The 20,202-nt window shown below is 47.9% G+C and overlaps 1 protein-coding gene across 1 annotated transcript in view; it reads right to left on the bottom strand.

The window, feature by feature from the left end:
* The window catches only part of Nup214 (nucleoporin 214kDa), a 70,120-nt gene that overhangs the window by 24,528 nt on the left and 25,390 nt on the right, over nt 1–20,202 (bottom strand). The window contains exons 20-26 of the mRNA XM_013021291.1: nt 20,056–20,139; nt 17,219–17,482; nt 16,280–16,441; nt 14,157–14,256; nt 5,757–5,832; nt 4,129–4,207; nt 943–1,027 (exon numbers count right to left, since the gene is read on the bottom strand). Coding sequence (XP_012876745.1) covers nt 943–1,027; nt 4,129–4,207; nt 5,757–5,832; nt 14,157–14,256; nt 16,280–16,441; nt 17,219–17,482; nt 20,056–20,139 — 850 coding nt within the window. The remainder of the gene's footprint in view (nt 1–942; nt 1,028–4,128; nt 4,208–5,756; nt 5,833–14,156; nt 14,257–16,279; nt 16,442–17,218; nt 17,483–20,055; nt 20,140–20,202) is intronic.

Below are 20,202 nucleotides of genomic sequence, written 5' to 3'. Positions count from 1 at the left end.
GTGAACAAGACTACCTTGTAAGGCTTAGAAGAGTCCGTCCTTTTATACAGTGACTCAGCTTTACACATATAGCCATCAGTATTTCTTTTTTCTTTGTTTTGGTCCTGGCACTTGAACTCAGGGCTTGGGCGTTATCTCTGAGCTTTTATGCTCAAGGTTGTTGCTCTACCACTTGAGCCACAGCGCCACTTCTGGCTTTTTTCTGTTTGCTTATGTGGTGCTGAGGAATCGAACCCAGGGCCTCAAGTATTTCTTAACAAAATGAAACACATCCTCCAATCAATATGAAAACTAAAGTATGAAATAGTGGCCATCTTCCCTTGCACTCTCTATACAGGACGGTGATTAGAAGTAAAGCCAGGGCTGGGAATGTGGCTCAGTGGTAGAGTGCTTGCCTAGCGTGCATGAAGCCCTGGGTTTGATTCCTCAGTACCACATACACAGAAAAAGCTGCAAGTGGTGCTATGGCTCAAGTGGTAGAGTGCCAGCCTTGAGCATAAGAAGCTCAGGGACAGTGCACAGTGCCCAGGCCCTGAGTTTAGGCCCCAGGACTGGCAAAAAAAAAAAAAAAAAAGAAAAAAGAAAAAAAGCCAATTCAAGTGTTATGTACAGCCCCTAAAGGGGTCAGAATGAAAATACCTTCAGTGTAAGAAACCTGATGACCAGGGTTAGAATTTTATCAGATAATTTAAAGGACTTGGTACCCAAAAAAAAGGGGCTTAGGTGAACAACTGAAACGAATAGGTAGGAATGCACGCAGAGAGCCCCAGCTCCAAGGGAAAGGGGAACGGGCTTTCAGAGCCTCAGTGCGTAGCATGCTGGCCACTGCGGGCAGAAGCTGCCACAGCACATGTGATAAACATGTGCACAGCCCTGCTGATCTGAACAAAGACTTGGAGGAGCTCTTTGTGATCTACCACAAAACCTAAGTGCACCACTGACCCAGAGGGAGTGAAGGAGAAAGGCTTGCTGAAGTGTCCCGCGGCAGACGGCGTGGAGCTCACAGCTGCTTCTGTCTTGGCTGGCCCTGAAAATGATGGAAAATAAAACAAAACAGAACAGGAAATGAGGCCATTTCAAAAAGCTGGCTTGAAGCTCCAATTTGTAATTCCCTGCTCTTAGACAAGGTAGGAGGGCTCAAAGCCACCCCTTCAGGTTGAGAAGCCTAGACACCCTCTGACAAGCAGGAGGTGAGCGCTGGCATGTTGCCTAATGTGGGCTCTGGGCAGAGCCTGCTGGTCAGCTCTGAGTCCATCCAACACAATGTGCTCCACACCTGCCTTTCCAGAAAAGGACTCCAGTGCACTTCAATTCACAGCCTAACCCTATGTGCTTCCAGGTGCAGCTTTTCAGTATTTGAAACTAACATATACCAAAGGGACCAAGGGGAAAAAACTCCAAAGATAAATAGATTAATAGGCTAAACATTTCCGAGTAGTGACTTGATACATTTCTGCATTTTTCACAGATTTTGTATTGAACAAAAAGAATCATTTTCATTTTTTTCTATTGCATGGGAAAGGCCTGACTGTTACAGTACAGAGACATGTAGGAAGTTAAATGTAAAGCTGTCATCCTTCCTATGTTCAACCTCACTATTTATGTACTAGTAGTCTAGGGTGTAATCCCCAATCTTCTCCCTGGCATATTTTAGTGGGGGGAGGGAAGAGAAAAGGAAACTGTATTTTAAAAGCCCCAATCCAAGTGAGCAATCATAAAAATCTTTTTCTTTAAAGGAATACGGGTTATATGTTAATAAAAGTTTTCAAAATGACAGGAGCGCAATTTAGTACTGCAAGTTCAGTGCAGCTCAACACACAGTGAGAAACCCTGTGAACTGTGAGTAAAATACAGTGAAACCTAATGGGCTACACGATGAAAACCACACAGTGGATGGGTACGAGACCCAGCAAGACGGACAGGACACCCACTGCACGGGGAGAGAAACGAGGGAGCCGGGGAACAAAACCAGGATGAGCAGGGCATACCTTGTTTTGTTTAAAAAAAAAAAAGAGGCAATTTCAAACTATGTATCTGTAATGCTGTGAGGGGCACTTGCTATATTCCACGTCTCTACAACACAGGCATTATTTCTATGACTATGTATGGAACCTTCTCCATCCCCCCCGCCCCCGATTGTGGGGCTTGAACTCTGGGCCTGTGTGCTGTCCCTCAGTTCTGTAGTTCTGTTACTAACAATATAAGAACTGTCCTGTACATGTTTTGGATTTTTTTTTAAAAGAAACACTGTACAGCCAGGGGCTGGTGACTCACGCCTGTAATCCTAGCTACTAAGGAGGATCTGAGGACCATGGTTCAAAGCCAGCCAGGGCAAGAAAGTCTGTGAGATTCTAATCTCCAATTAACAACCAGAAAATTGGTAGTGGCGTTGTGGCTCAAGCGGTAGAGAGCTTGCCTTGAGCTGAAGAGTTCAGGGACAGCGCCCAGGCCCAGAGTTCAAGTCCCATGACTGACCAAAAAAAAAAAAAAAAAAATTAACACTGTACAAACTCAGATGGCCTTTTTTTTTTTTTTTTTGCCGGTCGTGGAGCCTGAACTCTGGGCCTGGGCACTGTCCCTCAGCTCTTCAGCTCAAGGCTAGTGCTCTACCACTTGAGCCACAGCACCACTTCCAGCTTTTTCTGCTTATGTGGTGCTGAGGAATTGAACCTGGAGCCTCATGCATGCAAAGCAAGCACTCTACCACTGAGCCACCTTCTCAGCCCCAGATGGCCTTTTTAAGTGAAGTTTTCCTCCCAGGAGAAAAAGGTTCTGTTCTAAACCTTAACTGTCCAGCAAGTGAGAGCAAGTAAACGAGCACCAGTGAGCATCACTGACCAATAACCACGTGCCTCAGGCATTGGAAAGCAGAGTCCCTCAGGCTTCCCTGGTTCTTAATTTCCAGAGTGACAAGGAGCTCTCCAATCAAGTCTTTAAAAGATTTTAGGATATATGACCTTGCCAAACTTTTCCTAAAGTAGTAGCCAGAAATAGACTGACTCTTAAATAATTGAAGTCTTATTGATACCACAAAGCTTTTCTGGTCCACATTAAGCTTAAGGCATACTAGTAGAGAAGTCCACATACCTCCTCCATCTCTCTCCCTTCCTCTTCCTCCTCCTTTCTCACATGAGTGGTGTGTGATACCGCCAACTATGGCTCCACATTAATCCAAATTTTAGAGTATACCCTTGTGCACACAATAATATGTATATTTTTGTTCCCCCTGCATATAAGAAACATTTTTTGGCCATGCACCAGTGGCTCACGCCTTTAATACTAGCTACTCAGGAGGCTGAGATCTGAGGATCATGGTTCAAAGCCAGCCGGGGCAGGAAAATCTATGAGACTCTTATCTCCAATAAACCACTCAGAAAACTGGAAGTGGCAATGTGGCTCAAGTGGTAGAGCACTCACCTTGAGCAGAAGAGCACAGGGAAAGTGCCCAAGCCCAGAGTTCAAGCCCCATGACTGACAAAAAAAAAAGAGGGAGGGGCTGGGAAGGTGGCTCAGTGGTAGAGCGCTTGCCTTGCATGCATGAGGCCCTGGGTTCCATTCCTCAGCACCACATAAGCAGAAAAAAAAGCTGGAAGCGGCATTGTGGCTCAAGTGGTAGAGCGCTAGCCTTGAGCTGAAGAGCTAGGGACAGCGCCCAGGCCCAGAGTTCAGGCCCCACCACCGGACCCAAAAAAAAAAAAAAAAGAGAGAACGTCAAAAGTTTTTCATGGAGCTGGGAAGGTGGCTCAGTGGTAGAGCACTTGCCTTGCATGCCTGAGGCCCTGGGTTCGATTCCTCAGCACCACATAAGAAAAAAGCCGGAAGTGGTGCTGTGGCTCAAGTGGCAGTGCTAGCCTTGAGCTGAAGAGCTGAGGGACAGCGCCCAGGCCCAGAGTTCAGGCCCCACGACCGGACCCCCCCCCCAAAAAAAAAGTTTTTCCTAGTCCTAGAGTTTTCAAACTCAATTCAAAATCGCAGAAGCTGCTGAAGGCCTTATTCACTTCCTAGAAGTTTCTCATCAGTAAGGCCTTGAAGGTAACCTCCATTTTTATTTCTTGTGCTAGCTGCCTCTGAGATCTAGAAGACAATTCTTTCACCTTTATTTGCACTAACACACAAATGCGAACTGACCTGAGGCTTTGTCACCAGAGGACAAGTGACCGGGTGATGGCATGGAACCTGACGGCTTTAGGGAAGGTATCAGAGAGCCCTGAAACAGAACAAGAAAATTGTTTAGGCTAAAGCACTAGTCATTCTTGGAATACAGGAGCAAGTATAATGTAAACGTGAAAACAAAGTAAACAAGCCAAAATAAGAAGTGATATATTAGGTTCACAGCTGCCTGCCTAGTACTGTGCACGGCACACAAAAGGCCCTTGAATACTGAGTGGAGGAAATGAATGAGTGAGCAAGTGAGGGAAATGGATGAACTCCGCAGGAGTTCATGATAAGATGATAAAACTGTCCAAGTTCTCTGTGTCCAGCCAGTGGCTCTGCAGGCAGCTGTCACGCTTTATGCCTTCACACACATCCTCTGCGGTAAACATGGTCTCCAGGAGGAGACCATGCTTAACTCACGGCAAACCAAGGAATGGGGGTCATGCTTGAGAACTCATGGTGGCCAAGTTCTGAGGTTCCTCTCAAGCTCTGATCTCAAACACAATCTGAAGTTCCTTGTATCAAAGACAAATGTAAGTTGGGAGAAACCACGATTCCTTAAGGGAAGTTTCAGAAGGAGCGCCACCTACCTTCCAGCCATCTCCTGTTATTTTCTTCTGTGGGGTTGCATCTGTTTACAGTTATGTAACCTACTTTTGTAGAAGTGTGTTTTTATTATTCAAAAGGCCAAAGCTAGACATAATATCACTGGAAATATGCAAACGCTGAGAAGAGACTAAGAGAAAACACAAGCCATCCACTCATTGGTCACTTATACAGTACGACAGCCAGCAAAGACTGGATGTCTGTAGCTGGGGTCCAGCTCTGGCGCACCCAGCCACTGACTACTGAACAGCTCGCATGGGTCTCTTGGACCAGGGCTGCTTCATCAGTGAGACACATCTAGACACCTCATGCTCTTGATCAGCTGAGATAATGTGAAGTGGAATAAACTGAAAACCAAAACTCCTCACCCAAATATATAGTATTAGAATGCCAACAGCTGGTGTAGAATGACCAAGGACCTGTGAAGACGCGGCGGGTCCTGCCTGGCTGCTCTGCTAACCATGGCAAGAAAATGTCTAGGCCCAAGCACCTCCTCGCAGGTATACAAAGTAACATACAGACAGAACCACCTCCCAAGAGAAGGAACAAAGGACCTTTTCTTAATTGGTTTTCTCTGACTCTGTATTCTTTACCTCATATAGGGTGTATACCCATGCACATCTGAGGGCAGGTGGGGGGAGGGCACAGAATCAGTGGAAAATGGGTGAAAAAGTACAGCAGGGCCACCGGCTGCACTGGATGTTGATGAAAGTGAACCCACGATTCACAGGTGGAGACTGGAGGGAGGGAATACAAGAGAATGAGGGAATAGATGGTATTAAGCAAAAGGAATGTATGTATCACCTGACATATGTAAAGGTAACCCTGCTGTCTACCACCTCTAAAACAACAATCAAGTAATTGGGAAAAAAAAAGTTTAGGAAAAATGGCCACAAGCCTTCAATAAAACTGTGGCTCACTGAGACAGAGACAGGACTAAACCAGTACAAAGAAGAGAGCGCGTATGACTGTCAAAGTGAAAAACGGCAGGTTACCTGCTTGGCCTGGCTGGCAGCCACGGGGGCTAGCACTGGGTGAGGAGCTTTAGCTGTGGAGCACGGCACCGGAGAACTGAAAAACACAAAGCATGCACTCACAAGGAGGCAGACTGGTGAAGAGCACACACATCCCCAAGCCTGCTTTTGGTGCCACACACGATACCAGCGGGGAGCACAAGACAGATTTCTGGGGCTCCCCCCAAATGCACTAGACATTTTGTGGAACACTAGCTTTTAGACAACATTTGGGTTTTTAACCATAAAATTCAAAGCAGCAACCTTAAGACACATGTCCTGTTTAGAAATGGATCTTTCGCCAATCTGAAGAAAGACTTTCCACTTCCTATCCCCTCCCCACTCTGGATCATGTGGACTGCTGATACTTTTTTCCAAACCTAAAAAACAGCATGGATGCAATAAATGACCTGCTGCCACAACCAGCCCAAAGGTGTTATACCCAAAGAGATCAGCGCTTCTAGAAGCGGCTATCCCCAAGAGCCTTGGCTCCCAGGTCAGGACATGCGGGGTTTGCTTCCAAGCTGACCCTGTGCTGCCGTACCCAAGCGCACTCCTACTCAGAGATCTTCAGCTCACCTGAGCACCATATGGGGGGAGCTGTTACTTTATTATTTGCAGTAAGAAGTAGAGATCACCTTTTGTTTTTCAGAGCTCTTTCCAGACTTAAGGAGGATTATTAAATTCTCCATCAAACCAGGTTCTGATGGCCTGTGCCTGTGATCCTAGCTACTCAGGAGGCTGAGATCTGAAGATCACAGTTCAAAGCCAGCCTGGGCAGACAAATCTTCAAGATTCTTCAATTAACCAGTAAAGAGCCAAAAGTGGAACTATGGCTCAAGTGGTAGAATGTCAGCCTTGAGTGAATTGGAACTGTTGCATGCGTGCGCGCACACACACACACACACACTTTCAATCAAAAAGTTAACTTGGATGAGGAGAAACAAAGGGGTCCATGTCACATCGAAGTCCATTAAAATGTCTTGACCCTCACAAGCACATGGGATTCTCTGCTGGGATAACACAGGACCCTTCCAAATAGACTTATTAGACTAAGACAACAACAAAACAAACAAAAAAGGACTTATTTCTAATAAAACGACTGCTGCGCTCCACGAGAGCTGCAGGAGTAATAACTGCGCATGCCTCTGGAGGAGAGCTCCTGTGTCCCGCTGGCACGTATCGGCAGGTGGCAGGAATGGCAGGTACAACGACCGACCCATGACCGCCCTCTGCTCGGCTCGGTCTCCGAGGAGAGAAGGAATGTGCAAAAGCAGACTGCTGGGAGCCGAGCAATCCCTGGGTAGACACAGATTTGCTGAGAGAAACAGTCTGAGCTGGCAAGAATCACAAGGGAAATGAAGCTCTTATGCTCTCTCAAAAAAAAAAAAAAAAAAAAACTAGAAATAAGGATAAGACTAGCAATTTACCCCCATCTTGGGAAGCTTCTCATACCTGAAACTTAGTTACAACGTGATTTAAGTAAAATCATGCAAGCACTAGATTGAGCACAATTACTGTTCTATTGACTTGTGATGGTGCTGTGTATCTATCTCCTGGGTATCCTGAATCCCAAACAAACAAAGCAAAGATTCACAGTACCAACACTCCATCCCAGGGGGCAACGTTCAGGGCAGGGCTGTTCAGCACAACCTGCCAGTAAGCCAGCTGATAAACCAGGCTCAAGAAACACCCAGCACAACACAAAAGGCAAAACAGAAAAGAACAAGGAGACGTGCCCCAGGCATGCATAATAAGCGGCAGTCACTGGCTACAGTGTCCATGAGAGGGAAAGCCGAAGTCAGAGCTAGCACAGCAGGAGCAGCTTTTTTTTTTTTTTTCGGCCGTGGGGCTTGAACTCTGGGCCTGGGCGCTGTCCCTCAGCTCTTCAGCTCAAGGCAAGCGCTCTACCACTTGAGCTACAGCGCCACTTCCGGTTTTCTGGTGGTTTATTGGAGATAGGAGTCTCACGGTCTCTCCTGCCCAGGCTGGCTTTGAACCGAGATCCTCAAATCTCAGCCTCCTGAGTAGCTAGGATTACAGGCGTGAGCCACCAGCGCCCGGCCAGCAGGAGCAGCTTTAGTCTGACCTGAAAGATAGCAAAGAACATTTGCATACTCGGTTCTACAACATGAAACAGGTACTAGAGGAGCATAAGCAGAAAATGACACAATTCAAAAACTGGAGTCGCCAGAGACGGTGTGGTGGCTCACGACTAAAAGCCTAGCTACTTTCAAGACTGAAGGCCAGGCAAGGAGAAAAGTCTGTCTCATCTCGTCTCAACAGAGAAGGCTGGATGTGGTGGCAAATATCTGTCATATCATCTAGAAAGCAAATAAGAGGATTGTGCTCTAGGCTGGCCTGGGAAAAAAAGAAAGACCTGATCTCAGTATAAATAACCAAAGCCAAGACAGGGCTTGAGATGGGGCTCAAGTGGCAGATCATCTACCTGGCAGGCACCAGTCCCTGAAGTCAAAATCCTCCTACCAACTTACAGCCACAGCCCTGAGCTGTTAGACTGGAAGCACAGTGAAGGCCTCCTCCATGGTCCCATTGGTACGCATGAACTTGACTCCACTGTCATGAATAGGGTCTGTCATCTATTTCCACATGGTAAAGGAAGGAAGGACTTAAATGACAGAGGCCCAGTCAGGTTTTATTACCACACATGTTTTAACATGGCAGGTCAGACCTGAAGTGCACATGTCACTACATTCAAATCATCCCACGAATAATGGGTATTTGGCATTAACTAGAAGGAAAGAGGACTACCTACTAAGAGAAAAGAAAAAGAAAAACCAAGCAGGGGGAAAAGACACATAGGCATAGGGAATATTATTTCTATTGGTAGAAAATGAGAACAGTTCACTCTGGGGAGTCCATCAATGGAGCCATTTCTGCCTGCTATTGTCCCCTGCTGGTGAATTTAGTGTCTTTGAAGACTCAAGCTTTTTCCAAAGTTGGTTCACCCTGTGGTTTCTACACGAACGTCTAGATACAGTACTTGAACAATGTACGGTAGACATTGAATTTCATGCAGAAATACAACATGCAGCAGCACAAAGTAAGACTCTCCTTGTTCTTTAGTAGTGTACTATCACCTGAAGACAGACTAGGTTAAAGATGTATATGACAACTGCAATTAGCAAGATGGTTAGTAAGTCAACAAAAAGAGGTGCTGGTAGCTCACACTTGTAATCCTAGCTACTCAGGAGGCTGAGATCTGAGGATCACGGTTCAAAGCCAGCCTGGGGCCGGGCGCTGGTGGCTCATACCTGTAATCCTAGCTACTCAGGAGGCTGAGATCTGAGGATCACGGTTCAAAGCCAGCCCGGGCAGGAGAGACCGTGAGACTCCTATCTCCAATACAACCACCGGAAAACCGGAAGTGGCACTGTAGCTCAAGTGGTAGAGTGCTTGCCTTGAGCTCAAGAGCTGAGGGACAGCGCCCAGAGTTCAAGCCCCACGATCGACCAAAAAAAAAAAAAAAAAAAAAGCCAGCCTGGGCAGGAAAGTCCAATAAACCACTAGAAAACCATAAGTGGTGCTGTGGTTCAAGCGGTAGAGTGCTCACCTTGAGCTGAAGAGCGCAGGGACAGCACCCAAGCCCAGAGTTCAGGCCCCACGACCGACCAAAAAAAAGGTACAAAAAAAAAATGTGGCAGAGCTAGCCTTAAGTGAAAGGGCTCAGGGACAGTGTCCAGGCCCTGAGTTCAAGTCCCACTACTAACCACCCCCGCCCCCCCAAAAAAGAAAAAAAACGGAAGAGGCTGGGTATGGTGAAACATTCCTATAATCCCACTTACAGGAGAGAGAGAGAGAAATGGGAGGATCATCATTATTTGAGGATAGTCCAAGCAAATGTCAGCAAGACCTTTGGTGGAAAAACCAAACCAAACTAACTAAAAGCAAAAAGACTGGGGGTGGATTGCCTACTTAGCAAATGCAAGGCCTTGATTCAATCTCCAATACAACAATAAAAGCAATCTGGAAAAACAGAACAGGAACACAAAGAGAGAAAAAACAGCGATGTGTAGATATAAACCTCAACATGTTTATACACCAGACTTAAATGGCCTAAGCAGCCAGTGAAACATCACAGACTGTCAGATAGAATTACAAAAAAGTAAGGACCAACTATTTGCTTCAAGAAGAGCATTTTAAGGCTACTGCCTGGGGCTTGAACTCAGGGCCTGGGCACTGTCCCCTGAGTCTTTTGCTCATAGCTAATGCTCTACTTACTTGAGCTACAGGTTTACTTCAGTTTTTTTTTTTTTTGGGGGGGGGAGTGGGTGGTTAATTGGAGGTAAGAATCTCATGGACTTTCTTAACTAAGCTGGTTTTGAACTGTGATCCTCAGATCTCAGCCTTCAGTAGCTAGGATTACAGGTTTGAGCCACCTAAGGTTACTTTTAATGGTTAAATACATATATTAAAAATGACCATCTGGGCTGGGAAGGTGGCTCAGTGGTAGAGCACTTGCCTTGCATGCATGAGGCCCTGGGTTCGATTCCTCAGCACCACATTAGCAAAAAGAAAAAAGCCAGAAGTGGCGCTGTGGCTCAAATGGTAGAGCGCTCGCCTTGAGCTGAAAAGCTGAGGGACAGCGCCCAGGCCCAGAGTTCACGCCCCACAACCGGACCCCCCCCCAAAAAAAAAAGACCATGTAGGGGCTGGGAAGGTAGCTTAGTAGAGTACTTGCCTACCATCTATGAGGCCCTGGGTTCAATTCTCAGTACCACATAAACAAAAAATAATAAACAGTTTTTAAAATATCTAAAAGTTAACTGTTTAAATGTATAGTTAAAATAGCATTAATTTAAAAAATCAGCAAAGGACCCAACTAGACATTTGTCCAACCATGAATGAAATGGCCCCTAAGTACACAAAAAGATAGGGTCCTGAGGCACGAGGGCAGTGGAAATCACAACCACCACACGAGTGTGAACAGACCATGTCACACCCTTATCCAAAACACAGTGGGGAGCAACTGTTGCTGGGACAGTGCAAACTGGAATGCAGCCACTGGAAAAGTCCAAACTAAGCTCAGTATGGAATGAAATTCCACTCACAAATACATACTCCAAAGGACGAGGACAGCTATTCACAGCGGACGGTGTCCACCGCTGTGCCCCTGCGCTTCCTCTGCCCCGGCCACCTGTGCTGAGAGCTTTCTTCTCTCAGTTGTTCAAGAGAGCTACACTTTGGCTGTTTTGTTTTCATTCAAATGCCGCCTTCCTGGCCACTCTACTTACAATTGTCACCTGCACCCAACACCGGCTCCTAACCCTTCCCTTGCATTGCCTTCCTCCATCCCACCTATCAGCACCCAAGGCTTTATGTGTATTACTTCTTTTGCTGGTTGTTTGTCTCTCCAAGACCATAGCATTGCCTTTCCGTCTGTTTTCTTACTGCTTTATCTCAAGCACTTATAGAGCAAAAAATCATGAAAGATCTGGGTGTTGGTGGTTCATGCCTGCAGTCCTATCTCAGGAAGCTGAAATCCGATGATCATGGTTCAAAGCCAGCCTGGGGACTGAGGATGTGGCTTACTGGTAGAGTGCCTAGCATGCATGAAGCCTTGGGTTTGATTCCCCAGTACCACATAAACAGAAAAAGCCAGAAGTGTAGCTGTGGCTCAAGTGGTACAGTGCTAGTCTTGAGCAAAAGAGCTTTGGGACAGTGCCCAGGCCCTGAGTTCAAAGCCAAAGGTTCTGAAAGCAACGGTCTGTCTGGTGTACTTTGGCCCATTCTCAGTGGTGGCTTGTACACACTCTGCAACCCTGGCTAGCACTCTGGGTATTCACTCTGCCGAGCAGCTTCCCACTACTGAAACTCCAACTCCTTTCCAGCTCCCTCTAGACAGCAGCCTTGAATGACTGCCAGGTCTCTGCTTGTCTAGCCCTCCTGCTCTATTAACCTGCAATGAAGCAAGTGGGAATGGGGCAGTTTCAGGGCTGTGTCTCTGCTGGGCTCTCAGTGCTGTGGGAGCAGGACCAGGCTTGGCCTCTCACTGCCCTTTCCCTAATCCCCATCACAGATGTCCAGTGAGCGGGAATCTGCTAAGCAGGAGACAGCGCGACAGAGCTCATGACAGACCCAGGAGCCAGGGTCTGCCCCAGATCCTCGCCTGCGTAAAACAGGGCAGCCAGTCACTAACAGGACGGTGATGTTAGTGAGCATACTCCTGTGACACAAACATGGAAGTCTGTCCTGCAGTGTCCCTAAGACACACTCAGAAAATGCTAAAAGCAATGCTCAATACAAAATGCAATGCACTTAGAAAACAAGTCCTTCAAGGAATCTGAATCTGGAAAATACAATTTTTACTTGTCCAGTACATTTAGAGTATTGAGCAAATGATTCTCTAAAAGGAACTCCGTCTCAGGCACCAAGCTGGGTGAAGAGAAAATAGCTGGGTGACTTGGGGCTGGGAAGGTGGCTCAGTGGTAGAGCACTTGCCTTGCATGCTTAAGGCCCTGGGTTTGATTCCTCAGCACCACATAAGCAAAAAGAAAAAAGCCGGAAGTGGCGCTGTGGCTCAAGTGGTAGAGCGCTCGCCTTGAGCTGAAGAGCTGAGGGACAGCGCCCAGGCCCAGAGTTCAGGGACCACGACTGGACCCCCCCCCCCCAAAAAAAAAAAGTGACTTCAGGATTCTCCTTCAATCTTGATCTACTCTACTTCTCTTTTTAGAAAAAGAGCCAACAATGGTGCCGCTAGAACAACGCTGTTGTCAGGGACCAGGCCGGATACACCAGGAAAGACCAAGCCTAAGCAGCGGTCGAGAAGCGCAGAGATGGGCACGGCTGAAATGGCTGAGGTGCGGCCCAGGCCGCGTGTTCCTGCCTCATACAGCACGCTTTTAGGATGGAAATCTCGCCATAGTTCCTAGACTCTAAAGCAGAGTGTTTGAGAAGTTCACACCAACCGCAAATACCACATTGGTCTACATAGTACTCCACAGCTTCAAGTTCATCCTGTGATAGGAAAGATGGTAAGCTTGTTTTTGGCTGCTAGTATGGCCCTCTACAACAGGCAGTGCTGGTAAGTGGATGACAATGGAAAGAGGAGCAGGGAAGTGGAGCTACCCCACAGAGCACAGACGGGCAGCTGGCGTGCTCTGCGGTGGCTGTGGACAACCGGCATAACCAGCCCCAGGGCCCATGGCTGCTCGTCTTGATGAACTCTGAGTCCCAGACACAAACTCCCTGCAAGACACTGCTTGATCTTGCCCTTCCCCACCAGGCACAGGCGCTGTGGCTCAAGTGGTAGAGCACTAGCCTTGAGCTGAAGAGCTGAGGGACAGAGCCCAGGCCAAGTTCAAGCCCCACAACCGGGCCCCCCTCCCCCCAAAAAAATATTTATTGAGCCAGGCACTGGTGGCTCACACATATAATCCTAACTGACTCAGGGGGATGAGATTTAAGGATTGAGACTTGAAACCAGCCCAGCCAAGAATGTCTGGGAGACTCTTATGTTTAACTAACCACCGCAAAATGTGGAAGTGGAGATGTGGCTCAAGTGATACAGCACCAGCCTTGAGTGAAAGAGCTACAGGACAATCCCCAGGCCATGAGTTCAAACCCCAGTACTGGCACACATGTACAAGAAAGATACTACTGAGAACCTTTCAATAAGACATACTGTTCAGATGGTGTACGATAAATGACTAGAATGCTCTCTGCTTTCAGGGAATCCACACGCTAGTTAGACAAGTACTAGCCAATGTGTACATTGGTAAAGGCGTGAGAGTTCAGATGGATGAGAACCTAGGCCAGACCTGAGTTTCCACTTACCCTTAGCAAGCTGTATGTGGTTCTACATGGCAGCCTTAGCCATAACTACAACCATCAATATGACGGCAAAACGTAATCGTAAATGTGAACATCAAGTCCTGAGGGTAGTGAAACAGGTTCTGTCTGGACGTGGCCTTGGAGGCTCAAGGTGCTGTTAGGACACTTATAGGGAGGGAAGGGGGCCCTCTGCCTGTGGGTGACACAGGCCGGGTCACCTGCCTATCACAATGGCCAAGAGCTGACAGCGCCAATGGCGGTCAAGTCTTGAGATCATCAGAGGATTCAGACTCTTCTGGAAAACCTGAGAGCATTAAGTAAATAAACAAACTGAACTCCACTCCTGACTTCACACCCTATAGGCTATTATTCTCTGCAGACTTAGACAGGGCAGGGAAGAATCTAAGTGGATACCAAGACAGGCTGTAGGCCGATGAGGCAATGCCTGGTCCTGGCAGGTTGAAAGGACAATGTCCTTTCCTGGCCGAGCCGGCAAAATGCGTCTGTGACAGGCATGGTGCCCTCCCTGCAGGTGGTCCTCCACTTCACAAACACCTGCTGGCCCCAGCCCAGCATGCCGCAACATACCCCAGGGCTGCAGACGGGACTGCAGGGGTACTCTTCAACTCCTGCACGTTCACCACTTGAGGGACAGTCTTCAAAGTGGATTCAGTCAAAGTGCTCACAGCTGTAGAGAAGAGAGAGCGGCATTAATTCCAGAGAGGATCACCAGCCCTGTAACTAGGATGAGAACTCACGCAGACTTATTACATGAGAAAAAGGGCTCAGCATGTGATGAGCGGAACACTCCATTGTCCAAGGTCAGGGAGAGAGGCTACACGCAGCTAACCAAGCATAATAGTGCAGAAGCGGGGTTCTGAGCAGTCTTGCCACATGGCACTGGGTACCGCCACATTGCTGGTTTATCTCAGGAAAGGCCAGCAGAGCCCAATGGTTAGCAGTTTTGGCTCAGGACCTGTCTCTTTTCTTCGCCGAGAACGCATCACTGTTCTAAAATACAGCTGCTTCCAGGGGAGTTCACAGCTTAGTGAGACAGACAGACAGACTGACTGACTCAATGAGTAAGATGTGGAAAACAGAGGTCAGAGAGGGAGGCAATACAGGAACACCCTGGCCGCCAACTTAGCTACCTAACTTACCCATCAACTTCTACAGCACTTAGTGTCTCGTCTCAAGGATATTCTCCAACTAGCTCAGGTGAACTGCCCACAGCCCAAGTGGTCTGGTGTGTCTGCGCTGACTGTTTCCTTCCTCAGAGGAGTGACCAGAAAATCTTGACTACAACTGTACAAATTCTGCCTTCACATTCAAGATGTCTACACATTAGAAAGCTGTGCTCTGCTTGGACAATGGAGACCACAGCACCTCCTGCTGGACAAAACATCCCTAGATCCCACTGCCTGGCTTGGAGCTTGATCAGTACAATGCCAAGATTCTCAGTGGTAAACACACAAAGAGACCAGGAAAAACTATATGTTCTGAAAGCTCAAAGGTGCTTCTGGTGGCTCACATCTATAATTTTAGCTACTCGGGAAGCTGAGATCTGAGCATTGTGGTCCAAAGTTAGCCTAGGGAGGAAAGTCTCAAGAATCTTATCTCTAATGAGTAAAAGACTGGGCCAACTACCTGGACTGCAGAATTCTAACCTAGGGGCTGGGAAGGTGGCTCTGTGGTAGAGGGCTTGCCTTGCATGCATGAGGCCCTGGGTTCAATTCCTCAGCACCACATAAGCAGAAAAAAGCAGGAAGTGGCACTGTGGCTCAAGTGGTAGAGCACTAGCCTTGAGCTGAAGAGCTCAGGGATAGTGCCCAGGCCCAGAGTTCAAGCCCCACGCCCGACAAAAAAAAGAAAAAAAAAAAAAGAATTCTAACCTAGACGACTCTGGATAACCACAAACTTAAAATGTTCATGCGGAGTCGCCTGCTAATACTTCCTTCGCAGAGGCTAAACTGTTAATGTTAAGGAAAATCTATTTTGAAAACAGAGCACAGGGCTGGAGTGAGCTTCTGCTGCTTACTGACTACAAGCTTCATTTTCTGACTCTGATGCTACTGAAACACAAAATGGACACACTCCTAGGGTGGCTGGGGTCTTTGAGATACTATCTAGGAGATGGTGCTAGTGTAACCACATGGTCTAAATTCAGAAACTGTTAGGAGCCGGGCTCCAGTGGCTCACATCTATAATCCTAGCTAGGCAGAAGGCTGATAGGAACACATTTCATAGCCAGCCTGGGCAGGGAAGTCTGTGAAACTCTAATCTCCAATTAAACATCAAAAAAGCTGCAAGTGGAGCTATGATTTAAGTGGTAGAGCACTAGCACTAGCTCAGGGACATTGCCCAGGCTCTGAATTCAAACCCCAGGACTGGCACACAAAAAAATTAAGAAACTGTTTAGGACTCAAAACAAATACCATTCAAAAGCAGGAACTTACCATCATCATCTAAAAGCTCACTGTCTTCCCACTTAACTGAAGGTGGCAGATCTAACACCTCCCCTCAAAAGGAAAGGAGTTCAAACATAGCTCATCTCCGAGGGGCTATTTTCCTATAGGATGAAGGTGGTCACACCACACCCCTCTCTTGAGCCACACAGAAGACAGCCAGTTGTTTCCTGCCACTTGCTGTCCCGGCTGCAACTCGGACAGCTCACAGCCAGTGTGCCACAGGTTGGGGGGCACAGTTTTTACCTGGCGCCTGACTGGCCATCTGGCGTCTCAGGGCTGCAGCGGCGGCTGCCTGGGGGGCAGCGATGGGGTGGGAAGGGCCGGGGGCGCCGTGCTTCACAGTTTTCGTCGCCAGCATCGTGCTGTCTGCCCCCTGAGGAATGATTTTGCTGGTGGATGTAGACACTGAGGGCAAAGGAACATATGTGAAGTGAGACTGGGCTAGGGGAAGGGAGCACAGCAAAGTTAAATGGTCAGGTCTCCATGGTGGCCTACAGGGACTATGCTAAAATCATTCTTAAGCTTTCACAGTAAACGGACAGGCTGGCACCTGAAACTGTTATTGACACTGGACACAGTGTGCCTGCTCATCTCCATCCACTATCAGCTGAACATTTGACCCACTCATGTCCTCTGTGACTGACAGGAGATAATTTTCCTATCTGTACTGGGGTTGCTGGATATTCATCATTGTGGATCCAACAAAATTATCAAGACAGGCAGGGCAGCTGTGAGAATATGAGAAGCGCATATGTCTGTCCTGTCACACACCAGAGGATTTTACTGCAGCTTAGACCAAAGCTCTGATCACTGCTTAGCTTGCACGCAGAGCCCACCAGTGCATTGAGAGCCGGTGCACAGGAAGGCTGCGTCATGAGCAACTCTGAACAGCACTGGAGTTGGTGCTTTTGGGGAGGAATGTACTAAAGGCTGGAGTGAGCTGGATTTGAAAGGCCAGAGTATGGATATTGCCCCACAGTATAGCTGGTGCAGAGCATAATGCCAGGGAAGCTGTTACTCTTCACAGTGGTCTACCTGCATCTTTCAGGGTGGAAATCACTCTTTCACCTTCAGATGAAATGAGCTGGAGCATTCCTAGTGGAACTATCTAAGACCCAGAGATCCTTTGGTAGTCCGAAACCTACCAGGGAAGAACGCTTCCTGTCTCTGTTGCTGACTTACTGGAAGTTCCCATGGCGGCAGGGGAGGCGCCATGGGCCAGATGAGACTTGGCAAAAGGAGTCATCTGGGGCAAGAGGCTGGGCTGGATAGAAGGGGTGCGGACCACGGGCGCGTGCCGAGGGACCTGGACCACCGCCTCCTCGTCCTTGCAGAGCACCCGGGCATCTTCGCTCTCCAGAGACTGGGAGATGGAGGAGGTCGAGCTCACTTCATCTAAGTCTTCATAGTATCTCTGAGACAGGAAGGCTGAGCGAGACAGGCTGGCTATAGAAACCCAACAAGCATAAGTTAGACAACTCATAGGATGTCTAAGAGCGATGTCGTCTTTCCTGGAGATGGAGACAGAGCCAATGTAATTATTCCTGGGAGCTGAGCTACAGACAATAAGAATATCCTAACTGTCAAAGAGAAGTATATGAAAAAGTAAGAGGAACACTGACAGCCAGGAGCTCATGCCTGTCATCCCAGCCACTCAGGAGGCTGAGACCTGAAGATCATGGTTCGAAGCCAGCCCAGGTAGGAATGTCTGTGAGACCCTTATCTCCAATGAACCACCAAAAAAGCAGGAAGTGGAGCTGTGACTGAAGTGGTAGACCGCTAGCTTTGTTGTTTTTGGCCAGTCATAGGGCCTGAACTCTGTCTGGGCCTGGGCACTGTCCTTCACCTCTTCAGCTCAAGGCCAGTGCTCTACCACTTGAGCCATAGCGCCACTTCTGGCTTTTTCTGCTTATGTGGTGCTGAAGAATCGAACCCAGTGCCTCATACATGCAAGGCAAGCACTCTACCACTGAGCCACTTTCTCAGCCCGAGCGCTAGCTTTGAGCACAAAAGTTCAAGGACATCACTCAGGCCCTGAGTTCAAGCCCTAGGACTGGCCAAAAAAAAAAAAAAAGAGAGAGATGAATTTCCTGCTGCTGGAAAAGTATGGGGGCTGTCAGCTCACTGGTAGAGAAAGAATAGGAGGGAAGCAGCAGGGTCGAGTCACCCTGCTGCCGGAGTGTCCCCACAGCGACCCAGCCCCGAGTCCAACAACCCAATGATTCTTCAGACTCAACTAGGCTTACAAACACACATTTAATCCTAGCCTGTTCTCTTGCTTGTTTTTTTCCCCCTCCTTTAAACTATGAAGTCAGACTTTAAGGCACATTACTTTCTACCACAGGGAAGGCGGGGCGGGGAAGAAAGAAAATACATAACCAAAATTCAGAGGGCAGAGATGTGACTAATATCCAGAGATGTGAGCGAGAGAAGAAAGCCTGTGTGATGCTGCCTGCAGAGGAGGAGTGAGGGGCGACCACAGAGACAAGCGGCTCATCCCACCACCGGAGGGGTCTGTGTTCTGCCAAAACTTTAATGATTTGGAGGTGGTATTTTCTCCAGAGCCTCCAGGTGTGAGATCAGCCTGGCTAAAACCTTGATCAGGTGAATCTGTACCAGCCTTCAATCATAATCCTCTGGCTCTCCACCTCCGGGGTACTGGGGATCACAGGAGTGAGTCTGGATGCCTGGTGGCATGGGTCCAACTTTGTACCGTGTGTGGAAGCTCATGAGTCAACCTAGCAGTACGTCAAGAGCTATCCTGCACGTGTGACAAGTACATACGTGTGCTCATTATGTTCTTGCAAGTGAAGGTTTCAGTTTTTCCAAAGTAATAAGTAAAAGACAGGAACAAAAAGGTGAAATAATAACCAGTAAAGGCTTAACTGTCACATGTCTCCTGTGGGGAGAAAAAAGGTGGGAGCAGCAATGCAGTTTCTAACTCTGGGTCACAGGGTCTCTGGTCATGTATTCTCCACAAAATATGCATTACATTTCATAATTCTAAAAATAAAAATATTTACACAATGGAAATAGAGCTATGTGTTAAGAGGCAGAATGTTAGCCTTGAGCAAAAAAGCTAAGTGAGAGAGAGTATGAGGCTCAGTACTGGTACCTTGCACATGCATACACAGATGTGTGTGTGCAACACATACACACACACACACACACACACACTCAAGCATACACACATGAGAAAAGCAAGCTGCAGAGGAATCAGTTGTAGGAAAAAAGCCACAATTTCATTAAGAAAACCAATGGTGAATGCACAATCTACCATTTACCACAGGCAGTCACAGGGACCTGGGACCAGCTCAAAGTGACCCTGGTGCTACCCTGAGGCCTTCTCCAGAATGCATCAGGTCCATCCCTGTGCAGCCGAGGCCCTGTATGCCACCAAAAGTTGACCCCCTGACCTCAGGGGGCTCTGAGTGGTGCATGAGCAGTGGAGGCAGATCCCTCCTGCATGTGAAGGAAAAGGAAGTCCACACTGTGGCAGGGCCTGCACTCCCAGATCTGGGGATGCACCCAGCGCACACTGCCCTGACAGGATGCTTATTCCGATCACAGTGATGTGGCTCTGACACTTGCAGCTGAGACATAAATGGTGAGTTCTGTGCTAAGGACAAGCCATTCAAGTCCCCTCCTACCTATCACAGAAAAGCAGCTGTGAACACAAAAGCAGAGCAAGCGTGAGGCCCTGAGTACTAGCACAAAAAAGATAAAGCCTTATTTCTCTCCAATACAGTACAACACAACTCCATGCCACACAGGAGTGTAAAGAGGAGGTTAGGACGCAGCTTGGCCTGTGGGAAAGGCTGCTCATCACTGCTGGCTTTGTGGGTGGGGCCAGCAGAGAGCAGGGCAGGGCTCAAGCAGCTACTGTGCGTTGCTTGCCACAGAAAATGACGCCGCCACTTGCTGCAGGGTCTCCAAGGAGACCAAACGGTGACTCCCCTATCACACCCAGAAGCACACCCCCACACCACGTCCGTCATGGTTCTAACTAAAAATGTTACCTGGAGCTGTGGACCTCACAGGTGGGGTCTTCCTCTTGGCCAAGAAGTTTCTCAACTGGGCCTGTTTCACTGGGGACAGTTTAGCTGAAAGAAATTCATGAATCCATAAATGCTTATGGCTCAGCACTTTTTTTTTTTGGGTCCGGT

The sequence above is a fragment of the Dipodomys ordii genome, unplaced genomic scaffold, assembly GCF_000151885.1.
Source record: "Dipodomys ordii isolate 6190 unplaced genomic scaffold, Dord_2.0 Scaffold55, whole genome shotgun sequence".
Lineage (NCBI taxonomy): Eukaryota > Metazoa > Chordata > Mammalia > Rodentia > Heteromyidae > Dipodomys > Dipodomys ordii.
The sequence above is the reverse complement of the archived record's forward strand: the minus strand, read 5'-3'. Positions and strand labels throughout refer to the sequence as shown.